Source organism: Labrus bergylta, chromosome 9 (assembly GCF_963930695.1).
Source record: "Labrus bergylta chromosome 9, fLabBer1.1, whole genome shotgun sequence".
Taxonomy (NCBI): Eukaryota; Metazoa; Chordata; class Actinopteri; order Labriformes; family Labridae; genus Labrus; species Labrus bergylta.
This window is the reverse complement of record NC_089203.1, coordinates 13,914,003-13,941,983: the sequence shown is the minus strand read 5'-3', so window position 1 is coordinate 13,941,983 and position 27,981 is coordinate 13,914,003. Positions and strand designations below refer to the sequence as shown.

General features: G+C 40.7%; 1 protein-coding gene across 2 annotated transcripts; it reads left to right on the top strand.

Moving 5' to 3' along the window:
• Positions 1–24: 24 nt before the first annotated feature.
• pdgfrb (platelet-derived growth factor receptor, beta polypeptide) lies at positions 25–27,910 on the top strand. Of its 2 annotated transcripts, none has more exons than XM_020645318.3 (23): positions 25–561; positions 9,569–9,643; positions 10,065–10,382; positions 11,169–11,426; positions 13,562–13,692; positions 14,006–14,171; positions 15,455–15,635; positions 16,735–16,850; positions 17,020–17,143; positions 17,283–17,494; positions 18,081–18,175; positions 18,291–18,423; positions 19,286–19,390; positions 19,664–19,774; positions 21,349–21,505; positions 21,731–21,897; positions 22,349–22,461; positions 23,012–23,134; positions 23,475–23,586; positions 24,332–24,431; positions 24,515–24,620; positions 25,315–25,607; positions 26,395–27,910. In XM_020645318.3, the coding sequence occupies exons 2-23, from the start codon at positions 9,595–9,597 to the stop codon at positions 26,543–26,545; spliced, it is 3,321 nt and encodes a 1,106-aa protein (XP_020500974.2). In that variant the 5' UTR covers positions 25–561; positions 9,569–9,594; the 3' UTR covers positions 26,546–27,910. The 2 variants fall into 2 exon arrangements, with proteins under 2 accessions (XP_020500974.2, XP_020500973.2); XM_020645317.3 differs by having other exon boundaries at positions 9,565–9,643.
• The last annotated feature ends 71 nt before the right edge of the window (positions 27,911–27,981 follow it).

Genomic DNA, 27,981 nt, shown 5'->3' with positions numbered 1-27,981 from the left:
TCTCAGCTGCCACAGAGCGACAACAAGCTGAATTCTGATCTGTATTTTGGAGTTTTCTCCCTCTCTCTTTTCTCTTCCCTCTTTTGCTTTTCGCTCAACTCCCCCCCCCTCACATTTCCCTCCCTCCTCTCCCTCTCCAACTCTCTCTTACTCTAGCTTCAACAGAGCCGGACCACTGACACTCTCCTCTTTGTGAATGTGTCAGGGAAGCAGAGTGCGTGTGTGTTCATGTCTCCACTTCTTTTAAATACTTAAAGCAGTCTTCAGGAGCGGTGGGCCGACTTTTTTCACAGTGTGAAAGAGGGACAGGAGAGGAGACCCCCATTGTGCTGTGATTTGACTAAACAAACAGCCCAGCTCAGAGCGGTACCTCCTCCAGTGGACTCCGGGGACAGCAGAGATTAACCTCAGACCCTGAACATCTGAGGGATCTATACATCTGAAGAGGCAGCCCCTGTAGGGACGACCAGCTGGAAGTCTGTCCTCTGGTCTCAGAAGTAGGAGAGCAACCGCTCGGACGGAGAGGGAAGACTTGTTCAGGCTTCTAGGATCGCTGTGAAGGTGAGGGGTCTTTTTTTCCTCTGTCACTGTTAACGGTATTTTACTTTTAGTCATGGCTGCTCGGCAGAAGTGAAGATATATTGTAGAAAGTGGTTAAAATTCACTTAGCCTGAATGGTAAGCCCTCTGTGACATATTCAATTTCATAGCTGTCCCTCACAGAGTGGATGCACCTCATCCTTACATCATGGGATAGTTTGTCTATTGAACTATCTCTGAGTCAGCCTGATTTAAAATGTCAGTTGTTAAAGCTTTAATCTCTTTTATTTTGACTTGTTGTCAGTTGTGTTTCTGTTGCTGGCATTTGTTACCCGCATACTTGATTATGTACACAACAGAAACGACAATGTGAAAGAGTGTGAGCAACTTGTTCAAACAGCAACAAGGTGACGGCTTGCATCTCTGTACATAGACACCTTTTCACTCTTTACACGGTGCAACTTTTACAATGTTTATCTTCCCGCTAAGAGAATACGCTTGACAAGGTATCCCAGGGTTTCTCTCACACACACAAACACACACACGCACTGGGCTTTGTAGCACAAGCTGTTTGTATGCGCACCACTTTGTGCTTCACTGCTAAAGGGCTGTTTATTCAGCCCTCCTCAGTCACCCTGAGTGAACCGACGGTCCTTACCACCAAACCATCACTCTCCTTCCTCCCCTGTGAATGGCCTTAGGAGAATCAATCTTCTCTGCAATTATCTACATGGAGAAGCTCATTGGCGAGCTGCGGCTGTGCAGTGATATCAGACCTTGCATCAGTCATTGTCGCCAGCATCAGTGTTACTGCAGACGATTCTCCTTTTAGTGATAACACATAACAGCTTTAAGCCCCGGTCGCCTCTTTTTAAAAAAATGTAAATCTCCCATAAAGCTGTGATTAAGTCTGGTCTGAGGAATGCAGAGTCGAGCAGACATAAACAATCTGTTGAATCATCTCCTCACATTCATCACAAGAGAAGCTTTTAGTACCTGGAATGAGTTACATTAGAGCAATGGGAGGTATTTTGTGGACTGGACACATGTGCCATGCATGTCTTTTGACTCTAATCCCGCCATATGTTTTGCACCTGAACGCCTTCCCACTTCCCTTCTATAGGAGGCTGCATCTGTGCTGTTTAGATGTATACTTAGTTAACTGCATGTCCATCATCTGTATGTACAGATTACCTTTTTGATATGGGGGGGGCTTTTGAATTTGCACAAGTTGTCATCAAAACAATGTTGGCATGTGTTTTGTGTCTGTTGCTCTCCTCCTCTGCAGTGAGGAGTTTCCTCTTGAAGTCTTTGATCCGCTGTGGTTCTAAGGGTATTTTGTTTCAGGCATTGTGTCGCTCTGTTGTTGCAGAGGAGCCTTTGGAAAATTGCATACATGTCATACTTTTACCATGAACGGTATTGGACTGAACAACATTCATATCATAGTTTTAAAACAGCTGTATGTCCTTTTGCTGAACATTTTACACATTTTCTGACAAGTCTTTGCAGAGTGGATTTGTAAAATACAGTGAAGATTTATTTCTCATCTAATCGGCGGGGATTTCTCTCACTGTGCGTCAGGCTACTGGTATGCACAGCAGCAGAGCTCTTCTCCCCGGCCCTGATGCAGCACAGCCCAGTCAACTCCATTCCCCCTGGCCTGCAAACCTAATCCTTCGTCATCAGCTGTTTCCTGGCTCTCCGGCCTCTCTGCATGCCAGCCGTTCAGAGAAAATGTGCTTCACATTATGACCATGCAGAAAACATGCCAGGAGTCTGATTCAGCTCACATGTGCTGAAATGTAACAGTTTGAACTCAGCAGAAAGTTTTGAAACACATTGAATTCATTTTGTCCTCTTGTGCTTTATCCTCTGATGGCCAAACACCCAGCTGCTCAGCAAACAGGCTCTCGAAACACGTGATGTTGTTAAGAAGAACAGGATGAAATTGGAGTTTAAAAGTGATTTAGAGCACTCATTCATCCAAAAACATGAGTCTTGTAGCTGCTGTGTTGATGTTCAAGTATGGCAGCCTCTGACTCGCTCTGTAGTGGTCAGTTTTTAGATGATTCATAATTCATCACTCATACTTCTGAACTGAGCTGTTGTTTCTTTGGTAGTCTGTCCAATTCATGTACCTGCTGGTCACTGCTTTATTAATGCTGTACTTAAAGACTCTTATTTGAGTCATCTAGCTTTAATGAAGAGCACTAAGTGGTGCAGCCTGTGATACAGCATCCACTACGTTTTCCCGTCCATCTGGCTTCCCCCCCCCCCCCCCTTACCGCCCACTCACACAGAGCTGACGGGCAGCTGCATCTCATCTTCAGGCAGAGAGCATAGACACTCCTTCAGGACGACTCCTTGAGGGGAAGTGTCTTCTTAACTTATAACTCCAAACTCTTAAAAGAAACCAGACATTAAATGCTTAGAGGTGTGACATTCTAATGTAAGAAAGATATGATATACAGAGGTGGAAAATCACAAAACATTTACTTAATTCTTGCGCAGGTTTTTTGTATTTTTGCCTAATTTCTTCAGTCTTATGACACATAACTCTTCTGTTCTGCTACACGTTAGAGGGAAATCATCAGTTTTTCTGTTTTACTCCACTTCTTATTTTTTTTGGCCACTTTCCATACATTTGCATCAAACAATACCGTTTGACAGAGAGAGAGTGGGGGATGACATGCACCAAAAAGCATTCAGACTTGAATCTCGAACCTGCTACCTGCACAATGGGGGAATTTAGCCTCTGCACATGAGGAGCCTGCTCTACTAATTGAGATAAACCAGCACCCCTAAGTCACAAGGATTTAAAGTAAAACTGTCCCACCAATAACTCACAAGCTCAAATATTAACACTTACGAGTTTGTTTAAAAGAATCGTAGTGTGGATGTGATAATAAGCAATACTCTTAGGCTAGCTGACTTCACATGTCTGGGTGCTAAGCTAAGCTAGCAATCTCCAGATTACTGACAATTGTATCAGCCTGTTTTGCATCTGTAAGTGTGTGCAGAAAATGTCAAGTATAGTATTTGCCTTCTTCTTCCACCACTGAACATTAGAAATGTAATACTTTTCTTACTTTACCCCATCAAAGAAAATGCAGATTTTCTGCAGGAAGTGCTGTACTCCATCTGAATCTTTTCAAGCACTCCTCTTTCCTCTCTCTAGAGTTTGTTCTGTCCAACAAAAACATACTGGAATTGGCAGTACGGTGCAGTGAGAGGGGAGGACAAAAGAAACACGTCTGTTGCTTTTTACAAGATAAGAATATCCCTCATAGTGGAAAATTGAGACTTATTTTGAGTTCTCTCAGTTTTTCTTCTGGTTATGTACTGCTTTCAGTGACAACATCATAGAGCTACACTGATATCCATCTTTTATCTTTAGATTTGGTAATGCCCATTCATAGAAGGAACAGTTCTATTATAGTTTTCTGTAAATGTTAAAGTTACCATCAATCTACTTACTGTATATGTGTCAAAAGTCAAAACTAAATTATCAACTGGATTAATGCTTTCCTGTAACCATGTTCCCTCATGTCCCCCATCCTTCTGAAATTCTGGCGTTTAGGGAAACTAAGGAATTGTAAAGCCAGTTACCCCTAATTGTATTCAGCTGTTTCTGGTTCTTATTTTCAGGGGGGCGTGGGTGTGCAAGAGTGGAGGGACTGTGGAAGTGTGTATAGGATCCATTTCTCACAAGGCAGGTCGGGGGGCTCCCTCAAGTGCTTGTTGGACGGCCAGTGTGCAGGAAAAATGAGTGTAGCACCATGCAGAGGATTGGGGAGGTCTCAGACTAAAAAAAGTGGGAGGATGTGGTGCTGCTTATCCTTGCATATATATCTGATTCTGCTTTATTCTCTGTGAGCAGAAAACGGGCTAGGACTAACTCAAAATTACAGCCCAACTGGCATCAAAAAAAGATTCTTCCTCTATTTAAGTTTCAAAATGAGAAGAAAATTAGATCATTAAGCTGATATGAAACACTAGCCACATCTGAGGCTGTCATTCTACAACCGTCTCAGTTTTACCCAGAAGCCCTTAACATCCCCTGCCGCCACTACAAACAGCATTTACGGCTCTGTTTGAAAGGGAGCAAACCAAAATCCACAGTTTCCCAAACATGTGTTTTCTAAGTATGAGACCAAAGTCACTTTGGTCGCTGAGGTAAGAACACTCGCTGTCTCTGTTTCCACAGAGAAGAAAACTAGAGGAGGATTTATGAAAGATGTTTAAAGGTTTTTTTAAATGCACTAGTCTGATAATGCAGACTTGAGATGACTTGCATCTTTAAGCTTTAAAGTTACATGAGGCATCCTTTTGACTTCTTATGCAGAAGCTTTGCATGTAACTCTTAATGTTAGGGAAAGTGTGTTAACATTTGTGTCCCTCAATCTGTCCAGCAAATGGTTATCTACGATTTCAAATCATTAAAAGTCAATATTTTGATGGTCGGCGTTATTTTATTTGAAAGGGACTTTTAGGCTTGCATTAAAAGTTTTCATCAAAACAGTAACAATAACTGTGTCTCTCACAATAAATCTACTGACTGTGTAATGATCAAATGTGTGGCTTAAAGAGGCAAAACAACAGTAGATGATCACCTACCTCTCCAGCCTTTAAGGCTCCTAAATAGTCTACATAAGCAGACTGCAGACTGAAGCATTTCCTGCTTATATTAACTCACATATTCTGACAGCATGTTGATGACATGTGTGCCATCAGAGCTTAAAAACAGCCGTCTACTCATAAGCCTGTGGTTCATCAATCATTATTACAGCTCTGGTGATGTACATCATCTGTATAAGTCAAGGGGAGGCAGTGAGGCTGCATCGAGGGTCTGCTGCTGAGGGACCAGAAGGTTTTCCTCTGGGACTAAAAGGGGGTTGGTCTGTCCGAGAAGAGTGATAAAAAAAGGACATTTGTTTTTACAAAGACACTCTGGGTCATTATTTTCCCACAGAGCTCACCAAAGTCTGGCTGTTCAGAGATGTGTAAAAAAAACCAACAACTTCTATAACAAAAAAAAAGACAAGTATAGAAGAAGCTATTCTAGAAAACATGTTCATGTTCAGTGTCCAGTATCGGCTCACAGTCTGTCTTATCTGAGCTATAATTATTTGCATTGGAAAGAAGTGACCACAAAATTTGCAGATGTTTGTTTTGCATATCAGCTTCCTGTAGACTTCAGCAGAGTAAACATGGCTGTGTGTGTGATGTAAGGCAGCGTGTGCACTCCCTCTGCTGTCCTGCTCTGTGCTTTGATGTGGTGCTCTCCCATGATTTGTATGCCGTATGTATGTCTGCATGCATGCTCTCTTTGCTGTCTTTTTTTCCACTGTCTGGGGCTGTGTGTAGTATTCCTGCGGTGTGTCTATGGTTTGTCATGCTTTGTCATTGGCCTAATAGGTTCGTATTCCATGTTATATTGTTTTTTTTTTCTGTGTTTCTTTATGTTTCTCTGCACTTTGTTTGTGTTCATTTCTGATGGTGAGTTTGCATCTTTTCCGTGCGGCCTGTTATTTAAAGCATCTTTTTCTCTTTGTAAAAGTTTCATTATGTTCTTCTACTCATTGTGGCATTTCTTATTGTCTCCATGAGTATTTGGTTAGTGGTTGTCTGCTGTGTCACTGATGCATCACTGCTTTACACCCACACCCCCGCCAGGAAACATTTCTCTGTACAGGAAGTCAGAGCTCTCCAGCTGCATTTTTAGAGGCTTTTTTGACATCTTTCTCTCTTTAGTTATAAATAACACTTTTTTTTTTTTACAAGTGAAATTTAGCCCCTTGAGACACACTGAAGCAAACATTTGGCTTCAAATGTTGTTCACAAAGCAGTTCCCACCTCTTCGTGCACTGCTTCATCACTGCCAGATGTTGAAACATGCAGCTACAGTATAGATAATCCCAGAAGTGGGATTACAGGCTGCTGTGGGACTGAGGCTGTGCGTGGGCTGCAGGCGCCCTGCTGAGGTTGATTTTAGCATTCTTCCTCATTAACTGGTGACACTTTGAGTGTTGCAGGGCTGTTTATGAAAACCAGGAAGGGTCAGCAAGCCACCAAATTCCCAGCATTTGAGGGAAAACTCATACGGTGGGATAACAGTTTGTCCGTCATGGTGATTACTGTGCCATCACTTGCGTAAACAATGGTTTTTTTTTTCAGACCTCCGCGAACTTTTTGGAAAAGGGTATCCCATTTCAAAGGTTAAAAAGACAACAATAAACATCTTTAGACAAATGTTTTGCAGATGCTTTAAAAAAATCATTGAAACCATCTACATAGTCCTCATTCTGAGAACCACTTGACTTGATTCTCGGATCGGTCTTGGATGTTTGTTGCTGTCAATTTTCTAAAACAGCACTCTGTTGTCTCTGCGATCTATGAGACACTTTAGCTTTTAGAGATGAAATTGCTACTAAGTGTTTGAGTAAAGTATGAAACATATCAACAGAAAAGGTTGCCCAACCTCCTTGGTGGTTTCACACACCCTCCTAGCATTGTATGCTCCTTTGTTTTATATTTTTACACATTTCACAGTGTCTTCTCGAACCAGGAGAACAACTCTTGCAGGTTCTTTAAGCATCAATACATCACATGCTCACCCTGCAAACTCTTTTGAAAGTGCTAGCCTTGTGGCTCTGCTCGGCCCCATGATTTTAGTCAGCACATCCTTTCTTAAGTGTCGACTCCTTCAAAGTCCCCCACCGCCCATCGGTCAACATTAAACCTCATCGAGTTGCAGTGGCCAAACACTGTTCTTCTGTCTTTTATGAAGTCAAATAAGATTTGAACACACTGACACTTGTTGATCAAATCATTTCTATTAAGATAAGATACCTAAGATATAAATGTAAATCCTGCAGTTTCCCAAATGTTGCTTTTTGGTTATTTTTAGTAAAAAAAAAAGAAAAAAAAAAAAGCATTTGCAGCCAGTCACAAAAACATTTGTTAGTCCTGATGCTGCCAAATGACACAGGCCCTTGGCGTCATCGTGTTTGGCTGTTGTCTTTCAAAGTCATCATCACTGACACTAAGGTTAGCCGTTCTGGTAAGTGCTGATGTATGGCTTCCTCAGTGAACGGGTTCCTCATCTCGGCCTGCTGGGGCCCCCGGGGGATAAGGTGACCCCCCCGGCTCCCCTCGTCATCACCATCAGGGTCCCAAGTGTATCAGCGGTCCTGGGAAAGTTTCAGAGAAGTGCTGTGGGAACGTGAACTGTACATAGAGACCAGTGACAAGAAGGGGAAGAGGAGGGGGGGGGGTGTGTGTGTGTGTGTGTGTGTGTGTGTGTGTGTGTGTGTGTGTGTGTGTGTGTGTGTGTGTGTGTGTGTGTGTGTGGTTGAGGAAGAGGAAGATGGAGGGGTGAAGTGTGATACAGCATGTGCGTGTGTGTACAATGTGTGGGTTTCAGCACATGCAGCATGTAATATGTCCCAGTAAGGACGTGTGTGTGTGTGTGTGTGTGTGTGTGCAGAAGTACAAACTGCGTCACACAATAAAAAAAGTGTCTCTCTCTTCGCCTGTCTTTCTGCCTGTCCCTCTGTCTGTCTCTCCCTCACCCCTCTCTATTGGCAGCAGGAGCAGGGGGGAGGAAATGGTCCGGTCATGTTTAATTTTTTTTTGGAGCAACTCAAGAGCTTTCCGTTTTGGGAGCGGAAGTGCAGAGAGACAGTATATCTGGTTTGAATAACTGACTCTGGTTAGTCATAAAACTTCAATTCTAACATTAATGCCAAACTGTTTAGATCCTTCATCTTTTTATAGCATCAAAATATTTAAGACACAGTTCAGGAACTTTGACGCACTTTTAAAGATACATTCTTCCAGGTGTTGATGCCAGATATGTTCTAAAGATTTAAAAAAAAAAAAAAAGTTGTGAAGTCTTCAGATGACGTGGTGAAATATCAAATCAAAAACACATGTTCCACGAATACACAAGGATGGTCCAGCTTGAGATTGTAAAATTGGATTGCATTATGAAGTAAGGCGCTAAATCGGGTACGATTTCCCAAGATCTATTTCACAATTTTTCCACTGCCTCTCTCCTTCTCTTCCACCTCCACCCTCGCTCTTCCCAAGCACCACTCTTCCGCCCTCTCTCACTTTCCCACCCTCTCTTGCGTACAGGCCTGTGATCCATCCTTAACTGTTTCCAGACATCTGAGTGCTGCAGGCCTTTACCCCCTCCCCATCCCCCTTCTCCCAAAAAACATAACAAACCATTCCTATCCTCCTCAGCCTTTTCTTCTTTCTTTTTACTCAGCAGTGAGAAGTGAAATTGGGGCAGATGCTACAGCAAGAATTGCTTTCACCTGTGAAGCTGATAGTTTAGAAATGTATCTTTCACATTGTTGTACAACGTGATATTCTGTTTTTCAAAGCCACAGAAGTCTTTCACAGTCCTACCTACACTGCAGTGTCAGCAGCTTATGTGAATGCCCTCATTTTCACTTTTGTTTACACCGAAACCAATTAATGGCTCAGCACGGCTCTAGAATAGCTTGGATGCAGCATTGTTGCCAGGAAGTGTGTTGCAAAGCTGCACACAGTGACTCGTTTGTTGGGGGACAGAATGCTGGTGAACCAGGAACAAAAAGAGCCAGACATTGTGAGCTGTCCGGGTGCAGCGAGGCGTCAAATACCTCCAGAGTGAACGGCATCTGCACCTCAGAATCTGGGTGCTGTCCAGAAACCAAGAAGACAGACAACATACTCAATTCTGTTTGTTTGTTTGAATTAATATGAGCATTTCTATGTTATCCTCTTTGGTTGTTACTAATTTTCTAAACGTCTTCCTACTGTACACACTGAGGCTCATTAGGGAACAAATCAGTTCATCAGGCCATGAGAGATTATAATGAACTAAACTAACGTTTTTTTCCCCACCCAGTTCATACTTAAAAAGATTGAAATGTTATGTGAAATAGTGACAGTCAAACAACGGGGACAAATATTTCCAAAAAGGATACATGAAGTTGATCAGCATTATTGTTCCTTGTGTTTTCAGGCAGAACAAAGTTATTTGAAGGCCTCCAGTATGAGGAGGGTGGCACCATCCACACATCATTTGACCGTCACAGTCACAGGTAAGACATTTATTTTAGCTTACAAAAACCAAAAACCAGTTTACAACAGAATTTGCTTTTTTCAGGGAGGCAAACTTAAGTGGAGTGTTTTCTTTTCCTATCCAAATGAGACTAAGGTCAAATTTAAAAAAACGACTATCTTTTTAAAAGTCATTTATTTGGTGTCGTGCCAGAGAGATAACACAATTCTTTGATGTAAAGGACAACAGATGCAGTCAAGCTGACCTCTGTTGTTTTAAATGTATTTGTCACTGACAAGGCATCACTATCCTCCCACATTTCCACCCCAGACAACTCATATCCTTCATCATTTAGAAATTGAACAGGATCTGGCATGTATTGTTGACTTAACCTTTGACTTCATGCTGCCGTCTCTCTGACCTCCATGCTGACCTTTTCTCTCTTGTTGTTTCAAATGAAGCTCTGCTGTATCTCTGCACCAAGCTGAGCTGTGTGGAGATCACCCCGGATGAGAGAGAGATCACCCTGGCCCTGGGATCCTCTCTAACCCTTACCTGCTCCGGCTCAGGAGAGACCACCTGGGACTTCAAGAGGGAAGACGTGCCATACTTCCAAGTGGAACAGGTTCAAAACGGCGTTCAGAGCTATGACATCAAACAAAGCAGCATCACAACCAGTGTGTTGACTTTGTGGAATGTGAGCTGGAAGCATACTGGGGTGTATCTGTGCAATGATCGACACAGTGGGGATATTAAGGAGGTGTCTGTTTTTGTCCCAGGTGAGGCCTAGTTTGTTTACACTTGACGTAACTATTTAATGTAAAAGACAAATTTCATAATTTCTGATTTTCTCTGTCACTGTGGGATCTCATTCATAAAAATCAGTTTCTCTCAATTCCTTTCTATGAACTGATCTCAACAGATCTTAAGTCTAAAACACACAATTAAAGTACAAATTATAGCATACAGCACAAAATAAAAGTTGTCTCAACTTATCATATCTACTTTATCTGCCGACATTTAGTTATTGTAAAAATATAATATTCTGTGTATGAATTTTTTCACTCTGAAGGGGAACACAACACATCAGGTATCATTTAAGTATTCTGAGTTTCATTTTTTAAGGACTCAAAAAAAAAAAGAAGCTGCACAACAAAGGCACCGTTTAAAGTACTAACAGAAGGAAATGTGCCACAATAAATTACAAAGAAAGACCCTGGTAGCCTGTAGTAGCTGAAATAGTTGATTGCCCCACCGCTGACAAGCCGAACAGCCAATCATAGTTTAGATGATGGGGGTTGGCACATGAGGTGGCCAATTGGATTTCAAGGGTGGCCACCCTATGCATCCACCCCTGCAGCAAGGACTTAGAAAACAGAAAGAAAAACTATTTATCCTTGTGAATTGAATTAAGCTGTATCTTTAAAAGTCCCATTTCCACTGAACCCTTATCAAATCCTGACTCATGTGCATTAATGTAAAACATGACACTATAAAGGATGTAAACTGTGACGTTTGTAACTGTATAATGTAGATTGATGCAAACCTCATTTTTCTGTCCACAGACCCTGATGTTTGGTTCATAGAAAGCTCACATGGCATGGTTACAAAGACTAGTGAGGAAAGCATCATCCCCTGTGTGGTCACCGATCCCAACATCAATGTCACCCTGTACGAGAAGGACACTGATGTGCCCATCAAGGGGCTCTATGTTCCAAGTGAGGGGTACAAGGCACCGCTGGAGGACAGGACCTATGTGTGCCGCGGAGAGATGAAGGGGGACGTGAAAGAGTCTCAGTCCTTCTACGTCTTCAGCATCGTTGGTAGGTGTTTGTCTTAAAAAGGTTTTGATTAGACAAACAGCTCTTACAAAAAAAAAAATTTGGTTATTTTATGACTCAACTCCACATCCACATTGACTCTAAACCCAGTCCAGGTTGAAAACTACAGACAGGTTTTTCTTCTGCCCTTTCTATCAAAAATACTTCAGCGCACAGTCTTTAATCATGTCTTAGAATTCCTGCCTAGGAACAATCTGTTTGACCCAAATCAGTCAGGCTTTAGGCAAGGCCACTCTCCTGAGACTGAAACTACTGTCAGTAACAGAATCGTAAGTTTGGCTAGAGTGGCTGGTCAGCCCTCAGTTCTCTGCCTTTGACACAGTAAACATCAAATCCTCCTATCAACACTCTCCAAACTTGGCATCTCAGGATCTACCCTCTGCTGGCTCGTGTCCTACCTTTCAGGGAGATCCTTTAGAGTGTCTTGGAAGGGAGAAGTGCACAATTTATCCCCAGTAGTACCTCTAGGGTCAGTGCTTGCCTGGTCCAATCATCCGCTCTCATGGTTTCTCATACCATTGCTTTGCTGACATTACCAGGCTCTCCCTGTCATCCCCGCCAGATGACATTGCACACTCTGCAAGAGCTTTGTCATGCCTTGCTGTTATCTCTAAATAGATAAAGAACGCCACCTTCAACTCAACCTATCAAAGACCTAGCTCCTTGTCATCCCAGCCAGCCCCTGAATGCAAAACACAGATCAGTATCCAGTTTGGAACAACCAAACTCATGCTCACTAAGTCTGCCTGGATCCTGGGTGTCATGATTCATGACCAGCTAAGATTAAAGGGTCACATGGCCTCGGTAGCCTGGTGGATTTGCCCTGTACAACATCAGGAAGATCAGACCCGACCTGTCAGAGGATGCTGCACAGGCTCTTTTGATATCATGTATTGACTATTGCAACTCCTCATCGGCAATTCATCCTGCATGCACAATAAAATCGCTGCAGATGATCCAAAACCAAGCAGCGGGACTGTTCTTGAACCTTCAAACAGCACATGTCACTCCGCTGTTCATATCCCTTCACTGGCTCCCAGTTAAACAACAACATATTTAAACCCTGCTGCTAGCTTCCAAAACAGCAACAAACAGCCCCTCCTTACTTGAACGCTCCCATACAGGTCTACACTCCCTCCTGTCCAATACTCTGCCAATGAAATGCGTGTAGTCCAGCCTTAACAGCAGGGCTTTAAGTGTCTAGCTAGACTCTTCTCTTCTGTGGTCCCCTGGTGGAATGAACTACCAAGCTCTATTCGATAAGCAGATCCCTATCCACCTAAAAGAAAAAGCTAGACCCAGCTCTTTCATAAACACTTCATTAAATTGATGTTACTGATGACGACGATGATGGTGGTGTTGATATTGATCATGATTATACTGATGACGATATTTAGGATGGTTTAGGACTCTCATGAGCAGCTGTCATGGTTGTTATTCATGATGTTGAAAAAAACAAAACAAAAATAAAGCTGTTCGGATGCACGTACTGATGTTGTTTCCTCCTCTCTAGATCCTTGCTTGTTTCGTACTTACTCCCAGGTGTACGTTGCTTTTGACAAAAGCGCCTACAAACTGAATTGTAGAATTGTTGAACTAAAACAGTGAATGTATAAAATGATGTCAGTGCAACATAAAAAAATCTTATAAAATGTCCATAATTTTAAACAGCTTATGCAGCATAAACTATGTTTGGTAGTCAAAGAATGTACTTACACAGTCCAGAGGAATAATCATTCCCCTATTCTCACATAAGCATTTTTCCAACTCTCTGGTAAAATACTTGCTTCATACAGTTGTGCAAAAATGAGATACGTTAGGACATAATGAGGTTAAACTAGATAGTTGGTCTCAGAGTTTGACTTCAGAACATATTCAAAAGAGTTTCAGATGCTGTAAAAACTAAAAAGAAAACCTTAAGGAGCTAACATATACCTACAGGAGGCAGCCACCAAGTTCAACTCTGACTTATACTGTTATGATTACAACATTTATTTGAGAGCTGTCTAACAATTCATGTGAATGGTAGTGGAGCTGGCTTTCTGCATATTGTTTAGATAAATCACATCACCACCACCTCTCCTCCTCTCCCCGCACACTCCCCCTTCCCCTCCCAGTCCCAGAGGCCATCGACGCCTACGTTAACGCGTCAAAGACGGTGCTGAGGCAGGGGGAGCCGCTGACTGTAAACTGCACGGTGCAGGGAGTGGAGCTGGTGTTCTTTTCCTGGGATATCCCCAACGGAGCGGTGAGTAGGAGTGAAGCAGAACAAGAACTTTTGTTAAGCTTTCCCTCTGTGATCACTCTCTGGCCTGTTTGACCAGGCAAAATTACATCAAGATGTAGAGACACTCCTCAGATTTGATCCCCCTGTGAAAAAGCTCTAAAACATGTGGTTTTGGTAATAATCAGTTTTTTGCAAGGCTTCCTTTTTGAATCATTGTAAAGACAACTTATCACCCCAGAGAAGTCATTTTTAACCCCGAATAAGTAGACTTAAGGTGGCTGCTTAAGTGATGCTAAAATGTCTTATCCTCATCTTTTAACAATCTTTCTTCAAGGTCAATGAGGTGGAGCCACTGACAGACGTGTTGTCCGCTATGAACATGCGCTCCTGCCTGATCTTCCCTCAGGCCAGAGTGACCCACAGTGGAAACTACGTCTGCCATGTTCACGAGGGTGTCCAAGACCAGACGGCCTCTGCCAGCATCAACATCACTGTGCTGGGTTAGAGTAACACACAGACACACCCACACATATACACACCCACACACACAAACCAAACTAAAACAAACTGATGCTGGACAGGTTATTATGGTGTTTCGCTAACGGAGAGAAGGATTGCTTATTATGTAAACCTTCAGGTGAGAGAGGTGCTTCTTTTTTAAGGAAATGAAGATGACCTCTATTTATTTCTGTTCATAGTGTGAAATAAACCATAGTCATGGTGGGGATGCCTTTAAAAACAAAGCTTTCAAACAGGAGGTATAGCAACTTTATATTTAGACTTTTGGAAATAAACTCCAGGTGCACATGAAGTGCTTTCAGCCTTGATTTTAACCATAAACCTACATTAAAGTGAACATGTCATCCTGCAGACAGCAGTTTTAGAGCCAATAACAGCAGGGTTCATGATACTTTCATTTTTTTGTCTTTATTCCTTCGGACTTCACTGGATGCCTTTAGGTCAGCAGATGCTTATTCTGTCTGCATTGAGGTGTGTTATGTTTATAAAACCCTTAAATAACTTGAACCGCTGTGCTTCATGGAGACAAGGACAGTTTGGTGTTTTTTCTTTGGCCATCTCAGTGGAAAAGACAGATACTGTCGGAGCACAGAAGGGCAACAACCAACACTGTCTCTAGCCTTCCATCCTGTGCATCTTAACTTTTTAAACACTTCAATAGTTTAACAATAACTTAATCATTTTTTAAAATGAGAATAATTGTTTTAACAGACCTGATAAATCAATGGATTATTGCTTCACTCTCACAGCTTTAAATGATAACAGAATTTTTTGAATGCAGCTGTTTTCCAATGTCTAATATAAACCTTTACTGGTCTGCATTAAATTGCATTAAGGCAAAGTTACTTTTAAGAAAGTGTAACTTTTGGAATCTATAGAGCAAAGTATAAACCTCAAGAGTTGGTGGAGAACAGAACCGAGCTGAAGGAGTGAAGATTTTAGAAAGAATCACAACTCTGGAATCATTTTCTTATATAATGCGTAATTAGGCAAATGTTTGTTAAGAACTTTGTTTTATCAAAAATAAGAATATGGCAAGTTTGTGTCACATATTATGGGTGCTCTTCCAAGGATGCAAAAATAAAAAAATAAATATATCACATTGCAAGAAAAAGATTTGCTACAAGGCAACAAGCAAGATTCAGTGTATAATAACATTGTTTATTACATTTTTTTAATAAGGTTTTCTTTATACATGTTGTGCAGAAGATGAAGTGAATTAAAAATAAATTTTGTTCCTGATGACCTACTTTTCTTTCCACAGAGCGAGGCTTTGTGGATTTGAGGCCTGCTCAGAAACAAAATACTTCAGCCAAACTCCAGGAGAACGTGGAGCTGAGAGTCGAGATCGAGGCCTACCCTCCCCCTGAGGTCCGCTGGAGCAAAGACGGCGCCACCATCAAGGGTGACAAAACCATCACAACCAGACAGGAGCATGAGATTAGGTGAGACATCCAGCCTGACTCCTCAGCGGACCTTTGAAATGTAAAAAAATACCTTACCAAAAAGCTACTGACCACCTGTTATGAGTCGTTGAATTAATAATTAAACACTCACTCTGACAGTCTGTTAGGGTGACAGCCTCCGGAGGCGTCAGGCTCTTATCTGTCATCAACAGATAAGACCTCTGCAAAGAGAAACAGAATACTCTCTAGAGGGCAGCAATCCATCATTCATCACACAGGGACCATAAACACAAGATTCCTGTCACAACTCACTAACGACTTGAAGAAAACTGCCAAGCAATGTGTTCATTGAAGGGTTGTTACAAAAACATGCCAAAAATAAGTCAAAAATAAGTCACAAAATACCAGGTTTGAATGAAAATGCAGAACACAAAGAAAAGTACAAAACAGCAAAAAGACCCATGTACCTTACAGCGAGTCAGCAAATTATTAACAAAAAGGTTCATATAGGCTATTAGATTAATAAAAAATAGTAATATGACAACTGAAACGATAAGGGAAACCCTAAACCTCATTCATGATAAAAGATATTAAACAAATGAAGAAATGTGGTCTTAATTCACTCTCTTCATTTGTAGTAAAGGCTAACCGGTCATTATTATTCTATTTATCTTGGAGGTCAGGGGAGTTTTCTATTAACTTAACCCTCTAATCACAAAATAGATTACTTCTCTCTCTCACACCGATGAATTTCTTACACAACAGACCTAAAATTGAAAAAGCCCTTGTTTCCTGTCATACATATCCCCATGAACCCCCTGGAAACAAATCAAGATATTGGCTAAAAACCCCCACATGCAGTGGAAAAACATCCCCACATCTGAATGGTTCATCTTGCAAAGCGAAAGAAAGAGAGCATGATTCATGACGGCCAGGATTAACAGGGTGATATATGCAGCCTATCGAGAGTCCTGTGCTTGGTAAAATAGATCTTATCAAGACTTTGGCTCTCTGCCAATCATGTCACAGCATTCAAATCAATCAAGTCTCTCCAGGGAAATGTGGCAGCTCATACATACTGAAGGAAAAAAATAGTGTATAGCAGTTTTACATTTCTCACATGATTCTTTTTCCTCAGGTATGTCACTGTTCTCACCTTGGTGAGGGTGAGGACTGAGCAGAAGGGCCTCTACACAGTCCATGTTACAAATGGGGATGACACAAAGGAAGTGACCTTTGACCTGGAGGTCAGGGGTAAGATTCTGTTTTGAAAAACTTTGGTGTTCTTAGTTCTTAATCAGCAGTTCTAATGTTGAGGCTTAGACAGTGTCAAAGTCCCGTTTTGCACGAGGAAAGTTGAGAACAGACTTTGTTTTTATCCATGTGAGTGTTGATGTATGACTTCTGGACTCCCTGTGTGTAGTTCCATCTCAGATTAAAGACCTGACAGACCATCACCTCCCTGGGAAGAAACACTTGGTGACTTGTGTCGCTGAGGGGGTCCCAACCCCGAGCATACAGTGGTACAGCTGTGACAGCATGCTCAAGTAAGTCACACCACCAATGTCACACTGTGAACACTAGGGGGCTGAAGATACACAAAAATGTATTTAACATTCAAACTCATTGCATCTGCTTTTTGCCTTCTTTTTTGAATCCACCTGCTGATTTCATGTTCTTCTGCAGGTGTAACAACCAAACAGCAGCGTGGCAGCCGCTTAAACCACAGCCTGAGCTGCTGAGCATCCAGACTAATGTAAGCTACAGCCAGACTCGTAAAACCAGCCAGGTGAAGAGCCAGCTGACCTTCCACAAGCCGCAGCAGGTCACAGTACGCTGTGAGACCAGCAACCAGGCTGGACTCATCGACAGAAGAGACGTCAAACTGGTGTCCAGCAGTAAGCATTATTCAAAGTTATGATTAAAGCTTCACTCAGAGGAAGTTTCCACAAAGAAATGGCAGTGCACCTGTTTATTGTTAATCAATCAATCAATCAATCAATATTTATTTGTATATCGCCAATTCATAACAAATGCTATTATTTACAAAACCCCAAATGTATCCACCATGAGCACAGCACTAAGCAACATTTAGCAAAGTTACAATGGCGAGGAAAAACTTCATTTAAGGGGCAGAAACCTCGAGCAGAAGCAGACTCATGTTGAACAGCCATCTGCTGAGAACCAGATATATAAATAACAACATATATAATAATGAGTCTAAAGCAATTTAACTGAACAAAAACATGGTGGTCTAACAAAAACAGAGAATTTAAGTTTGAAAAGTTTATATTTCAGAGACACTGTCCACAGTAATGCCCATCTGTACTTAAGGTTTATACATTATAACAATGATTATTTTGAAGTCATTCCTAACATGTTGATACCGTGAAGTTTTATGGTATACATTTCTTATTAAATGTTCTTTGTTGGAATGTATCTTCATCCTGGTTAATGCTGTGTGTCTTTTTTATCTTGTTGCAGCGCTGTTCTCCCAGGTGGCAGTGTTGGCTGCTGTTCTAGCTTTAGTGGTCATCATTATCATGTCCATCATCATCCTCATCGCTGTATGGAGGAAGGTAGAAAAAGCTCCTTAAAACAAATTGTGTGCAAACACAAGTCCAGTAAACTAAATGTTCAGAAGAAAGCCTTTTGAGTTGAATATTTAATGAAATTGTATTCCTCTGCTTTTAGAAGCCTCGCTATGAGATCAGATGGAAGGTGATAGAGTCCGTGAGCCAGGACGGTCATGAGTACATCTATGTCGACCCCATCCACCTGCCCTATGACCTTGCCTGGGAAATGTCTCGAGACAACCTGGTGCTGGGTGAGTCCTCGGGGCGAATACAGACATGTGATGTTTTTGAATATTTACACACTCAAATACTTCCTTGTAATTCAAAATACTGGAATGTGAATTACACAAAGCTACAGTGGGGTCTAAGAAAATACTATAAAGCAATTCATCATCTGATATTTAGTTAGACAACATAAAGAGTAACTGATAAAAAATAGAAACAGAAATGCATATAAGCATAGATAAAAAATGTGTTGTATAAGTTTTTATTAAACTTGTATTCGTTGAATACAAAAACATTCAAAGCAAGCATTTATCATAAAGAATAAACAAAGTAAACCAAATTGAAACTTGGATTGAAATACATTTAATTATTTTGTTTAATTTGATCAACTTTATTTATGTACCTGTAGAAAACAATTAATACTAAAAAATGAAAATAGTGTAAAAGGAGTGTATCACTAGTTATTATCAAACCAGATGTTCACTCAGTAGTGTGAGTGTGTTTCTCTGACCAAACAAACAAACAAACAAACGAGTATGCAGCACTCGGTTAGTTCAGTGCTGTGGGTTGTTTTGGTAGCTTTGGTCGTCTGGGTGTACTTGAGGTTAGAATACTGAGTGAGGTTTGTTAAACTTGTCTGCTTGGCCCAAATCCAACCTCCCTTTAAAGCGCCTTTGTATTTGAAGGCTGTTTTTTTGTAGTCAGCTGTTCCTAAAAAACTTCCCGAGCCCACAAACGCTTACAATGGTTAAAAGGAGATTCCACCATCCAGGAGGAAAAAAAAAGAATTCATATTTTAATGAACAGAGAGGTCCTCCTTTCCTTCTCAGCTCCACCATGTGTTGCATTCACAATGTGTCCCACACTGAGCCTTTCTTTGTGTTTCAGGTCGCACACTTGGATCAGGAGCTTTTGGCAGGGTGGTTGAGGCAACTGCGTACGGTCTCGCTCATTCCCAGTCCAGCACAAAAGTGGCCGTCAAGATGTTAAAATGTAAGTCACACAATTTGACAACACAGTAGAAAGCCATGTGCATACATACGAGATCCCTGCATAGATGTTTCTGTCACACCAGAGCACCATATTCCTTTGAGCACAGAGAGCGATGCTGCCTGCTGAGCTTTAGTTTGGTTGCAAGCCTGGTGCGAGTTTCAACAAATAGGACAAAGAGTGTTTTGGCAAGGACTCAGTTGTCCTGATCTCAGTATGTTAAGTCCTCCTGTTCTCATACCTTTCCCTTCCTCTCTCTCTCTTCTCTTCATCCAGCTACAGCCAGGAGGAGCGAGACTCAGGCCCTGATGTCAGAGCTAAAGATCATGAGTCACCTAGGCCCTCACCTCAACATTGTAAACCTGCTGGGAGCTTGCACCAAACACGGTGAGGATCACAGAGAGAACCAGGATAGCGAAGATCCACTTATTACTCGTCCTTTTCTAGTTTGTTTACAAATGAACAGTACATGATTGGTTGGCCTGTTTTTTCTCAGTAGCTGGCCTGGTGGCCGACTTAGCACATGAACAGACTTATTTGTTCCGTGTTTTGTTCTCTTAGTCTCTTTTCTTTATCTGTGAAACATGTTTTCCATTTTAAATATCCTCAAAAAAGGAACTTACACAGGGCCTATCATTGTCCTTTTTAGGAAGGAATTTTCCAACCACCCGCTTAAGTTCACCTTCAGTCAATCTAAACATTACACAAGTTCAGTTAAATATGAAATTACTAAAGGCATATGAATCCACTTTTTAACAGGATTTTACTAAAGTTTTCTCTAAGTTAGGTATTTTTCACTTGCCTAGAAAAAATTAAAATGTATTTTAAGCCAAGTCAAGTCTATAAGAGCTAAAACTTATTAAAAAAAGTGTTCTTTAAATTAAGATAAAATAAACCTTTATTCATCCCACAATAGAGACATGTCAGTGCTACAAAAATCAAAATAGTTGAGGAGCCAAAAACAGAGCTGCAGTTGTAACACATGTAGCATTCTGATTAATTTACAGAAGTTGTAGGTGTTGGTGTTTAAAAAAAACCCCCCAAAAACATGTTGATTATAATGTGTAAGTGTAGCAGCTTTCAAATTTCTGTTTTCTGTTTTTATAGAACCATCAGTGCCTTATATATTTGTTGTTCAGTCAGACTTCTTCGACCTGATTGATTGAAAACCACTTTGATATTTAAAAAATGATAATGAAGCATTCATGATGAAACTAGGTTCACATATTATTTGAATGTAGATTGGCCTTATTCTATCTGGACTGTATGTATAGATGGTAAAAGAAGAGAGGAAGACAGGGATCATTAGAGAGAGCGAAAGAGAGAGAGAGAGTTTGTGCACTGCAGATGTAAAACACACACTGATAACTTTTAGCTCTGATTCTAATCAATTCCTGTCCCTGACAATTCACAAGTCTGCTTTCATTTTGTTATTTAAATGATGTCTTAAAGTAAAAGCAGTTATAACGTAACATTTTAATAATTTAAATGTTAGAAATATACTTGAACAGCTTACTTTCATCATATCATTTAATTGACGAGTTTATAAAACTATCAACACATGATGATCAATTCATATTGCAGCAACATGTCCGATGTGTCCTTAGGCAAGAAACTTAACCCCAAATTGCTCCCGCTGCTTCACCTGCGGTGTACATCTGTGTGTATGAATGGGATTTACTCATACACAGATGGTCACTTTGCATAGCAACCACTGGCATCAGTGTGTGAATGAGTGTGAATGAGTTAGAGACCTGCAGTGTAAAAGCGCTTTGAGTAGTCAGAAGACTAGAGAAGTGTTATATAAGCTCAAGTCCATTTACCATTGATCATATTTTAATACTGTCATTTCTTAGTATATATTCACTTCCTCCAGCTTAATTATACTTTAAAGTGTTCACTTGTGTTGCTTGAAAAGTTGTGCCATTCTTTTTTTAATTTGATTTTTTCCCACCAATCAGGGCCTCTGTTTCTGGTGACTGAGTACTGCCGCTATGGTGACCTTGTGGACTACTTGCATAGGAACAAGCACACCCTCTTGCAGTACTACGCTGAGAAGAACCAAGATGACGGTTGCCTCATCTCTAGAGGAAGTACTCCGCTCAGCCAGAGGAAAGGGTGAGACTAAGCAAAACGTGTAGACAAATCTCCTGCCAAAGGCTGCATAAAGGAGCATTTTGTAAAGTGTATGTAGGGTTCTTTTTTATATATATATCTCTACCAGAAGATAGCCACAGCCATCGTTTTTTCATTAACACATAAAGTTTCATAAGATGAAGAACCATGAATAAATATGGAATTAGGTCAGTTAAGCACATTTTCATGCTCCATGTGTCCCTGCAGCTATGTGTCATTCGGAAGCGAGAGTGATGGAGGTTACATGGACATGAGCAAAGACGAGCCCTCGCTCTACGTGCCCATGCAAGAGCACATAGACTCCATCAAGTATGCAGACATCCAGCCCTCTCCATATGAGTCTCCCTACCAGCAGGACATCTATCAGGAACAAGGTCTGCTATTAGCCGTGTGTGTGTCTTTAGCAATCAGTGTGCGCACTCTCTTGAGGATTGAAAATAATTCATTTCCCAGCATTGTAAATGCAGAATTCAGCACACTGAACACAGGAAACAAAGAAGAAGGAGATGCACATGATGTATTTATGTGTGAAAAGCACTATCTTCAGTCAGCGATCTTAAAAAAAAGTGCAGCTCATAAACAGATGACTTGTTTAAGACTCATAAAGAAAGTAATTAGTGTAGTTTGTTTTTTGGTCACAGAGCGTAGAGAATGTACAGACAAATGTTACAGCACATAAAGGCCATGCCGTTACAACCCATGCAGTCACAGGACTTTCATGGGAGTTCCCCTCAAAAAACGGACAACAAAGTCTTCATTTTCTCAGATAGCCCTCACCTTCTCTTCTTCTTGTATTCATTGTCTTACACATTCATTCTTGTCCAGGTGGCAACAGACTGGACCTGGTGATCAGTGACTCTGCCATCCTCACAAACGACGACCTGTTGGGCTTCAGCTACCAAGTGGCAAAGGGGATGGAGTTCCTTGCCTCCAAAAACGTAGGATATTATGAATATTGTTCCATTATATGTATCTGGTGGATTTTCACATTTAAATCTAAAGAAACAATTCGACATATTTTGGGGGGGTTTCAGAAATATGATAACTCAATTAAGAGATTTAGAAAAGAAGATTGATGACACTTTATGTGACTGTATGTTTAGTATGGATTTACAGCAAGTAGTTAGTGCTTAAGGAATACCAGCGGGGGGCACTGGTGGTCTAGTGGTTAGTTCCTGCACCCCACGTACAGTACAGAGGCTGAAGCCCTCGAAGCAGGCAGCCGAAGTTTGAATCCAACCTGTGGCTCTTTTCCTGCATGCCATTTCCCATTTTCTCTCTCTCCCAGATTTCCAACTCTATCCACTGTCCTGACTCTCTAATAAAGGCATGAAAAGCACAAAAAAAAGTTAGCTGGTTATAACAGCTAACCACACTCTGTGTGAAAATTACAAGGAAATAGCAATTAGCACGTTAAGTTTTCTAATTTAAAAAAAAGGTGTTTTATTTTATTTTATTAACCATAACTTCCATTTTATTCAACCACAGTGCGTTCATCGGGACCTTGCTGCCAGGAATGTGTTGATCTGTGAGGGCAAACTGGTGAAGATCTGTGACTTCGGCTTGGCCAGAGACATTATGCACGACTCCAACTACATCTCTAAAGGCAGCGTGAGTGGAGGAGTGGAGTGCACACGTCGAGAATAAAAAAAGACTTAGCACTAACGAGTGACCATGTTCAGTTTTTGTAGATATCTGGCATCTGTTTCTTTTCTGTTTAAAAGCACTTACAGAAAGTTGCTTTGGAAAAGATTAAATGCAGGAATTGAAATAACTTTAATGAACCAGAATTATATTTTCTCTAGCATATTGACATCCTGCAAAATAGAAATATTGGTCCATCTGTAATTGTAGCACTTAACTGTAAAACAATCTCTTTACTTTAGACTTCTAATCATTCAAATAACTCTTTACTTTCTCACATAAAGGTTTTTTTTTTTCTTTCATTCAGACCTTTCTGCCTCTGAAGTGGATGGCCCCAGAGAGTATTTTCCATAATTTGTACACCACACTCAGTGATGTGTGGTCATATGGCATTCTTCTTTGGGAGATTTTCACCCTGGGTGAGTCCAAACACACACACACATTCACACATGAACACTAATTAGAAAATATGAGAGATTGATTCTTTTTCATTGTCTATAAGTATAACACTGCAACTTACTAATTCAACATCTCTGAAGTCAAATTCTGTTCAATTCTAAAGACATAATGTAGGTTTCTTCTTGGCCTTATTGGTATTAATATGTTCATGTAAAGCTTAGGCAAATTTCAGATTCCATGTCTAATTGCACGCACATACTGGTTTGTTTGGAAACTTGTATGAGGTCTAAATACAGTTAGTCACAGTCAAGCACTGGAATCAGTATTTCCGTGCTTAGGGTATCTTTAGTGTTTTTTAAAGGCCTCTCCCACGATTTGTTTGAAAACTACCATGAATACAAAAGAGACACTTCATTGCACATTCTGCATAAGCCTTAGTGGTGAAAACAAACTCACAATCCTGCCTCTGTAAGTGATGACCAAAGCTTGTCTGTGCTCTCCTGCTTCATTTTGACATTCATTGGACTTTCAGATCCATTTTTCCCTGATCTGGGTCGAAATAGTGATTGAAAATGCTAAATAATAAAATCCCATAATCAGTTAGAACTCTTCTCTTAGGAAAACTCTCAAATGTATTTCATTCTTCAAATATCTTTCAGTTGAAAACGATATATCTGTGCTTATGAATTCAGGTGTATGGGATATCTTGACTACAATTAGATTAATTTTTTTATGTTTCCTGTGCGTGGCTTCTGATATCTACAGGAGGAACCCCCTACCCTGATCTACCCATGAATGAGTTGTTCTACAGCGCTTTGAAGAGAGGCTATCGGATGGCAAAACCCGCCCACGCCTCTGATGAAGTGTAAGTAAATCTTTCCCATTAATGCACATTTAGCATGAACAAACAATACATGATGTATCCACTGAATGTGTTTGATGTTTCAGTTATGAGATCATGAAGAAGTGCTGGGATGAGAAGTTCGAGAAGAGGCCTGAGTTCTCCTTTCTGGTGCACACTGTGGGGAACATGCTGACAGACAGCTATAAAAAGGTACTTCATTTTTTACACAACACTACTCACAGCTAGTCTTCAAATGTTTCTGTATTTAGGTTCAACTGTTTACCAATTCTTTTATCAGTCAATTCATCCCCTCACAGTCAGACTATCTTCCCCCTGGTGGCTGGTAGATGTCTGAAACTAAGTACAGTTTCTCAGGCCCTTTTTTTAAGTACATTACATTATTTTTCATCTTACTGTACAACACAATGTTTCTGACACATCTGTGTATGTAACAAAATATACTGTTATGTATATAACTCTCTGATTTCTCTGAACTTTTGTATTCTACAGTTTAAAGTGGAAATTATGACATTAACTCAGATTGGAAAAAAAATGTAACCCCCTTATCTTTCTTGGTATAACTAAAATCACAAAGTAAATGGCTTTCAGAAATATCTGTAGAAGTTTGCACAGGGCGCTGCATGTTTGAACTGTACAAAGTGTTGAATTGTGCAGGTCTGTACTGGTCAGAAGTAATTAAATAATAACAGAGGCACCGTTCACCAGTTAGAATTCTCATTTATTCTTAAAGTAGGCAGAAATGAACCCATTTTGTGAGCTGTGATGTTTTGTATTTTCTGCTCGCCATCTCATATCCACCCTCTGGAGCTTCACACTTACAAACAGTGAGTTCATTTATTTTGAAGTGCTTAAAAAAATCGAACTCTTGTCTCCCCGTCAACAGAGATACAACCAAGTCAACGACAACTTCTTGAAGAGTAACCACCCAGCAGTGGCCCGCACCAAACCCAGACTCTCCTCCCCCTTTCCCATTGCCAACCCAGCGTTTGGCTCCCCATCTCCTGTCACCCTCTTGTTCCCTCCGGACCCCTACAACCAGAGTTCGATCCCCGGAGAATTCAGACAAGAGGCAGACACACAGGAAGTCATTACTTCGTACAACGAGTACATCATTCCCATCCCAGACCCAAAACCAGACGACGTTTTCACCGACATCCCGTCCGAAAGCCCTGCAAGGTACTGAGCTGCAGAGAAAAAAATGCTTCACGTGTGTACCAAATGCTAAGGATGAGGATGTGTTTGCTTAACTGGAGCAGTGTTTTTTTCCACCACACACCCACGCACCCAGATGTGGAGCTGAGACAATAGCTGCATTATGGAGGTGGACATTGAGACATGTTTTTACAGCATATAAAAATATGCAGCCAAGCAAACTTTGCTTTACTCGCAAAATAAAGTTTGGAACCGATCAAACAAGTTTCCTCTCATAGCGTCTTATTGTTTTAGTCTTATAGGACTTGGCATTTAGTTTGCGAATTGGGCAAATTCCATCTTTGTGTTTTGAATTGATGCAGTGGGGCGGTTCTTTTGCTTTGATCTGGATCATAGGCTTCACCTTTAACTTTGTCCTTTAGGTTTAAGCTCATTGGTCTTCTGACACAGAAGCTCTGTTGGTCCAGATCTACAGACTAATGTTGGCAATATCTCATGGACACATCAGGCTGCATCCCATCATCATCACCAAATCAAAGTTGAAAGTGTGAAATTGAATGTGTCATGTGTCAACTAATGACAAGATTATACAACTCTCATCATCAATAATTAATCAATTATTAACAGATTAACAGCAAATTGATGAGTGACCATTTTGATAATAAATAATGCCTTGTGGTTGTTGGAAGGAAGATAAAAAAAAAGATGGATGTCAGAGTCACAACCATAAATCTGAACATAGTGTGACCTCATTCGGATTTAGTTCCACTTTTTTTTTTAAACTTGTGCGTTTCTGCTTTCCTGCCCTCAGCTCCGTGGCTCTGGAGGAGGAGGAGACGGACTCCATGTCACAGGACACGGCCGAGACTCTTCCAGAGGAGGACCGGCTGGAGGAGACCAGCGAGAGAGATGCTCTGCTGGGCTCCTCAGGGACGCCTGAAGTAGAAGACAGCTTCCTGTAGCCACATGTAAGAACGCTGAGAAAACAGAGCTTCTGTCTGGGGATTTTTTTTTTTTTTTTTTTTTAAAACATGCCGGAAAAAGGGAACATGACTAAACGACAATGTAGCAAAAAAAAAATGAGACTGAGAAGGTCGTTGTGTGTCCACTAAGCATCAGTTTTTGTATTACACGTAGTGCCTCTGAAGACTACAAAATGGTTTGAATAATGAGCCTGGTGTTTTCATTTATTGATTGGAAGCCTAACACACCTTAAATACGGTACTCTCTTTACCAGTGTTCTTTAGAATCAGTTTACAGTAAGAAATGATGCATTCACTGTAGCCAAGGATTAACGTGGCCTTATGAAGTTCAGCCATATGTTCCCCTTTTGGCCTTTTATGTCTGCAAAAAGTTTAGATTTCTTAGAAAAGCAGGCTTTTGTTTTTGTTTTTGTTTATGACGATCAGTGTATTAGTTTTGTAAACTAAGTGATTTATATGAGTAATAATCTGACCAGAACATAATGCAGTTTCCATATTAGTAAGAATCAGTAACATGATGACGTTATCATTAGGTAAACATCTTTAGCATCTGTCCTTGCCTTAAGTACGACCAACATGTGTATTGACTGTTTAAAATCTTTTTGTAAATAATTCTTTCCAGAACATGAGACACAGACTGACTCTACATGCACTGTTTGACTATAAGGAATACTCGAATGAAGGTTACATTCGCTGCAGTGTCACAACTTTTCCAGGTCTTTTTCTGAGAGAAATATATGATACGTGTATTTGTCCTCTGTGAATTTTGAATACGTGTTTGATGTGGATCTATATCGTAGTTCTGTGCCAGACTTGCACTTTATTTAGGAATATGATTTCAACTAAGAATCAACTTTTTGACTAAAATGTGTGACTGTTACGACAAACCAGTTTGTCCGACGACAGGGGACTCAGTCAAAGGAAAAAGAATCAACACAGCGTATCACTGCCTTATATCACAAGATGGCACACATGAGTGCCTCTGTGTAAAGAATGACAGATTCTTTGTCCTGCAGCTAATGTTTCATGCTGATACGAAGTGCTACTGTGCTGAAGAAACCCAGACAGCCATGTGTTCGTATAAAATACAATGCTTTTTGTCATTGCACTTTGAGTCATTGTACAACCTTTATTTACACAGTGTATTCATACTTTTAGTCCACCATTTAAAACAGCACATTGTATTTTTCTGTAGCGATTTAAATGCACAAGATCACTGCTCCACAAGCTATGGTACCAAAGCTCTTCTTTGTAACGTTTACAAATGTATTTTTTTATATGTGCCATTATATATATATATATATATATGTTGTACATGTGACAATAAAGGTGTCATAGATCTGTTGTAAGTGTTAGTCTTTTGTCAACCATGTGATGAAAGGGGTCCTACTCTGTGTTTTCAGAGAAAGTGCTTA